Source organism: Asterias rubens, chromosome 5 (genome assembly GCF_902459465.1).
Source record: "Asterias rubens chromosome 5, eAstRub1.3, whole genome shotgun sequence".
Lineage (NCBI taxonomy): Eukaryota > Metazoa > Echinodermata > Asteroidea > Forcipulatida > Asteriidae > Asterias > Asterias rubens.
In genome coordinates, this window is record NC_047066.1 from 14,216,701 (window position 1) to 14,222,700 (window position 6,000).

Sequence of the window (6,000 nt, forward strand, 5' to 3'; positions counted from 1 at the left end):
TAGTAACAAGTTTTTGTTTTTACTATTTTTTATCATCAGGGTGAACTCCATGGCGAGAGGGGTCTGGTGCCATCAAACTTCCTAGAAGTTGCAGTAGAAACGCCTCGACCCGAGTCGGTACCCAGTCCACAGCAGTATAGTAGCCCCGCCCACCAGCCATATAGCCCCTCCCATCAATCTTTCAGCCATTCCCCCGGGCGTGACAGTAGAGGAAGCCGGGGTAGTAGAGGGAGCTATTCATCGGTCCGATCAGACGATAGACAAACACAGGTAAGGGTAGGATAGGAATTGTAGTACTTCACTTACATGGGTCTATTCATGGTAAAGATATTCAAGAATTTATTGAAAGAGATCAAGAAAATAACCTGGTGCTATTCATGAGAACGCTCGACAGGAAATCCTGGTGTATTTTATAACAACGCTTGACAGGAAAAACAAATAGAGGTGTTGCATTTTCATGAACTGTCCTTTTCTTTAATTTGTTTAATCAGGGTTTCATTATTGCAATGATATTCTGAAAGTTAAAAAACAATTGCAGTAAAATAAAACAGTACAGAGGCATGTTAAAGGCAGTGGACACTATTGGTAATTGTCAAAGACTAGCCTTCACAGTTGGTGTATCTCAACATAAGCATAAAATAACAAACCTGTGAAAATTTGAGCTCAATCCGTTATCGAACTTGCGAGATAATAATGAAAGAAAAAACACCCTTGTCACACGAAGTTGTGTGCGTTTAGATGGTTGATTTCGAGACCTCAAGTTCTAAATCTGAGGTCTCGAAATCAAATTCGTGGAAAATTACGTCTTTCTCTAAAACTATGGCACTTCAGTGGGAGCCGTTTCTCACAATGTTTTATACCATCAACCTCTCCCCATTACTCATCACCAAGTAAGGTTTTATGCCAATAATTATTTTGAGTAATCACCAATAGTGTCCACTGCCTTTAACACTTCTGTGAAATGGTTCACAAGTGTACCCACCTGTTTGTCTTGCAATGTGACTGCAAGATAGTAGACATTTACACAGGGGGTGCAGGATACAGTAGTACCGGGAGTCGCTGATAATAACACTGACTGATGGTGGTGGAGGAAATTAATGACATTCTTCAAAGATTCTGTTGCTTGAAGAAGCACAAATTCATCGTAGTGTAGATAGTATTTCTTCTCATTCATATGTTCTCGTTCTTAGACCTATGTAGCATTTGTTCCTCTTTGCTGTTCACAGAGTCCTAGATATGAGGGTCCGTTTCCGGGATAGATTTTAAGAGTTCCGTGATTCAAATCTTGCCCATGAGAAGCCAGATAGTCGCTCCTATTTCAATAAGATTTTAATAATGGAGCTTTGAAACTTTTCTCCCCCAGAAACAGACCCTCGTACGTGCTGTGTGTATTTATAAGTGGAAGGCCTTCTTGGCCTGTGAGATTACATTTTAATATTGATATATTCAAGGCCGTGAAGCTTTTAGAGACAAACACAATATCTGATTTGTTACGGTACCTAGTCACCATAGAAGTGAAACAACCAAACATGGGATGAGAGACAAATAAAATGGTCCTCAAAAGTCACACCGGAGTGTCAGGGGTCTGCGGTGTTGGGTTCAAATCCCAATGATGACCATTTGATTTTTCTTTCATCCCATGTTTGGTTATTTTTGAGAGCAAGGTCATTTTGAATTGGCAAAGCCTAAGGCCGTGTCCGAAACGGCGACTTCGGCTACAGCTACGGCTAGATCGCGCGCTTCTGCCTATTCTTTAACACTGGTAGACGCGCTGATCTAGACGTAGCTGTAGCCGAAGTCGTCGTTTCGGACAGTCTTTGAGAAAGTTTTGATTGGGCACCAAGGCCCAGACCAGGCCACCAAGGCCCAGACCAGGGCAACATAGGCCCAGACCAGGGCACCAAGGCCCAGACCAGGGCACCAAGGCCCAGACCAGGGCACCAAGGCCCAGACCAGGGCACCAAGGCCCAGACCAGGGCACCAAGGCCCAGACCAGGGCACCAAGGCCCAAGCCAGGGCTCTAAGGCCCAGACCAGGGCACCAAGGCCCAGACCAGGGCACCAAGGCCCAGACCAGGGCACCAAGGCCCAGACCAGGGCACCAAGGCCCAGACCAGGGCACCAAGGCCAAAGCCAGGGCTCTAAGGCCCAGACATGGGCACCAAGGCCCAGACCAGGGCAACAGAGGCTATGGCTTTCCTGTAATTCAAGGCCTGATATTCTCAAATGTCATAAACAATGCCATCCACAATGAGCGTGTTGACATTCCACAATAGCATGTTGACATGCCACACCAATGTAGTTGAGACATCATCGGCTGTATTCCTTTTTTATTTCTGTTGTCTTTCATTCATGCACGTTCTGCATGTTTCATCCATTGCTATGTCCTTTTTGTTTTGCATTTTTAATTTGTTATTGCCTTCACACCGCTTTCATTGTCATCATGGCGATGTAGTCACCAAGGAGAAGTAGTGGGTAAGATCGAGGGATTTCGCTTAGTGTTTTTTTTTTCCCCCAGCCAAACTTTCACATCATGTGTGCATATATGCTGACTGGTATTCAGAAATATCTGCTTTCAGCTTTTATATAAAATAAGCTGACATTTTATAGCATTATAACAAAACTATATACATGTGTCTTGATTCAACCAGGTAAGCAAAATATGTAAGCAAATTATCAAGCTTAAGGAATGTTATTATTAAGCTTTAAGCAGGAAAAGAAACTTGGCACAACATTTTGTATGTTTTGGAACCCTTCTTCCTATTCAGTGGAAACATTTTTAAATCTGATTTGACAACAATTTAAAAAATCTCTTTGCTGGATTCAGATACTAGATTAGGAAAATGTTTGAGCCCTTGAAAATAATTGAATTTGACTTGCAAATTAAAAGAAGAAAAATATATCTTCAATCCAAAGCTAAAATGAATGTTTTCCTGTGATTCAAATTTTGATGGAATTTTGCTACCGATTGGTTGGAGGAGGTCACATGTCCCAGCTAATCACTTGTTTTAAAACAACTAAATCTGCCATATTAATCAAGCCCTGATTTTATTGGATCGTCCAGTTGTCTACTGTTTTAAACCAGTTGGTTTATTTGCTTTGGGTTTTAATTTGTTTTTGCTGTGTTTTTAAACTCCATTTTTTAAAAGGTGTTTTTGTTACTAACAGTTGGAGAATGTGAAAACCATTTGTGAACAATATTGTTTGTGAATGTGGCAAAGATCTACTATTAGTATTCACTGAAAATATTCAAAACATTCAGCATTTTCCTTGTGTCTAAAAGCAGCTATATATTTATAAAAAACCTATGAAATCATTGCAACAATATTTGGGTGCATCCGAACTTGAGAAAGCTGTTTACTTAGATTTATTGGCGCATCAATCTATTAGTTTCATGCTTTACTCATTTTAATGCCACTATGCTCAACTCGCATGAAAAGAAACAAGTTTGCCCGACTGCCGACTGGCACCCCACACATAGGGATACATAGCTCAGATGGTAGGGTGCTGGCAAGTTCATCCAGAGGTAGTTGTTTTAAAAACTTGCTCTACTTCTTATTTGTTCAACCCAAAAACAAGTTTGCCCTGTGATAACTTTACACAACAAGCTTCCAAGCTTATATTCTGCCAAGCTCACTAACCAATGCTTTCATATTTAGCAACAATCATTGCTTTTTGGGGTTTGTGCTTGTGGACTGCGGCAGCCATTGAACATTTTACATTTTGCTGCTTGCTACAAGGTGCTTTGGGTTTGATCACTGGTTTTTTTCTTAAGTGAATGTTTAAGTCAAGTTTGAATGAGATTTTGTAACCTGAAAATATTGAAGTGCAGACAGTGTTGATAGCTTGAACCAACGTCACACGTGGCTACTTTCTGCCACACTCGCCATTTTGGGCGTCAAATTGTTGTGAAGTGCTGTGTGTGTCACCTAACATGCACAATATTATATGAAAAGAAATCAAGTAGTCAAAATTTCCCATTGACAAAATTCTCAATAAAAAAATCCCACCGAGATCCCGTTCGTGAGTTATCCTGCTGGGAATCCCGGTTCTTCTTAATGATCAAAGTAGGGATTCCGGTAAAAAAAAATATATAGGGGATACCACTGGGATTTCTCTATCCCAGCGGGATTTCGGCGGGATCCCGGCAGAATCCCTGTTTCATTTTCCATGGGGTGCTGTACAATCCATGGTATAACACTCAGGGACGTTGACTCCTACAATGGCACAACCAAGACTTTAGTGATGATGACGTCAGGTGAATTGGGTCACTAAAGTTGCTACAGAAGATGGTTTGTATTTATGGAAAACAACTATAAAAGTGGTGTCTGTGAGTTACACGTGTGGTTTCTTGAAGTGAAGCAAAAGTTTTATCTCAGAAAAAGATCATTTAAAATATTTTTTTTTAAGTAGTTTTGTTTCCAGTTTCCTCGCTTGGATATTTGAAAAGCAGTGTAGCGAACATCTGTTGTTTTTTTTCCCCCTTAGCTCCAGACAAGACATCAGGAAAACGGAGAGGCACTGGTGAAAGGTCGCGATGTAAGGTCAAACTCAGATGCAGCTGACCAATCAGGGGACAGCATGGGTACGCCAGAGCACATAAAGAAGAAGAAGGGACTACTCTCTAAGGGGAAGGCGCTCTTTAAGAAACTTGGTGGAGACAGCAAGCAGAAACATAAATGAACATTAAAGGACCCTTCTCGAGGGACCATTGTTAATTTGCTATCAAAAAGTGTTGCTTTCTAACCAGTTTACTAAGTTACAAATGACATAATAATCCACACTAGCTCAGTTGGTAGACCACCAGTACGTTAATCCACAGGTTTGAATCCCAGTCTAGTATTTTTTTTATTTTTTTTTTTCAAACTAAAATGTGTGTAATTATGACCAGGTAAAAATCTGTCCTTTCACCTTGGGTTATTATGGTTTTATGTAAATTTAAACTTTCACCTTGAGTTTAATATGCATTCCAATCCAATTGGGGCCAGGTCACAGTGCTAGTCACTTTCGATGGTCTGTTTAGGCCCTTGCCTCTCGTCTGAACGCGTACGCAAAGCAGGTGCAATTGTCAAAACAACCGGGGGGGGGGGGGGGGGGGGGGGGGCCACACTAGCCGGAGCCGAATCTGTAGCTGAAGACGTGGTTTCAATAAAGGCCCATGTTTCATTCCAGAAAGATATCAGTATAAAAAGTACACTTTATAAAGGATTTAGAGGGGTCTTTTTGCCTACCTGATTGTGTGGGTGGAGGTTTTTTTTTGTTGCCTTTAAGCCTTTATTAAGTTAAATACAGCTTTGGATAGTAGAAAAATAAGTTTGTCACAGCATTACAAAGGTCAGTAAGGTAAGAAACAAATCTGATTTAATTATATGTTTCTCTTTTTATGTTTTTGGTCCCTTCAGTATTTCAAAAGGTGCTTATATGAGTGTGTATATATAGAAATGATTTAACATTGTTATTTATTCAGTTGTCAACATTTCTTTTCTTTTTTAACTGTTACCACTGAGTTTTGTTTGTTTGTGTTGGCGTCATATGACAGGAGTGGTAATGTCCATTTATTTATGTAAATTGTCCATTGTTTACATATCCGATTTCGAATATTTAACAGTTTGTAAATATTCATGAGCATTGTATATAATATTATTAAGAATTATAATAAATGGACCATAATATCCCAATCATGTAACATTCCATGCAACTTTGCTATTAATTTGTTGGTGAAGTTTTTTAATTATCAAATCAAAAATGATTCCTCAATCAATGTATAACAATTAACCCAATTATTAAACAACATTAATCTTTTGATTTCTCAATTGACAATCGTGGTCATGTATTAGGGTGCAGAATATTGGATTCTCAGTCTTTATTACTACTCTCTAATAAATTTTACCCATTTTTGTTTCATTTTATTTTTGGCTCTTGTTGTCTGGGTTGCTTTTTTTTTCTCTACCTCCTTTTGTAGAAGTTTGTGGCGGAGAGTTTTAAAGTTAATGTGGTTTTA

At 39.6% G+C, this 6,000-nt stretch overlaps 1 protein-coding gene across 2 annotated transcripts in view; it reads left to right on the plus strand.

The window, feature by feature from the left end:
* Nucleotides 1-5,077, plus strand: part of LOC117289985 (RIMS-binding protein 2-like) — a 117,822-nt gene extending 112,745 nt beyond the window's left edge. For both annotated transcript variants that reach the window (XM_033771188.1, XM_033771189.1), the window contains 2 exons: nucleotides 40-270; nucleotides 4,488-5,077. In XM_033771188.1, the coding sequence (XP_033627079.1) occupies nucleotides 40-270; nucleotides 4,488-4,682 (426 nt within the window). In that variant the 3' untranslated portion in view covers nucleotides 4,683-5,077. The remainder of the gene's footprint in view (nucleotides 1-39; nucleotides 271-4,487) is intronic.
* The last annotated feature ends 923 nt before the right edge of the window (nucleotides 5,078-6,000 follow it).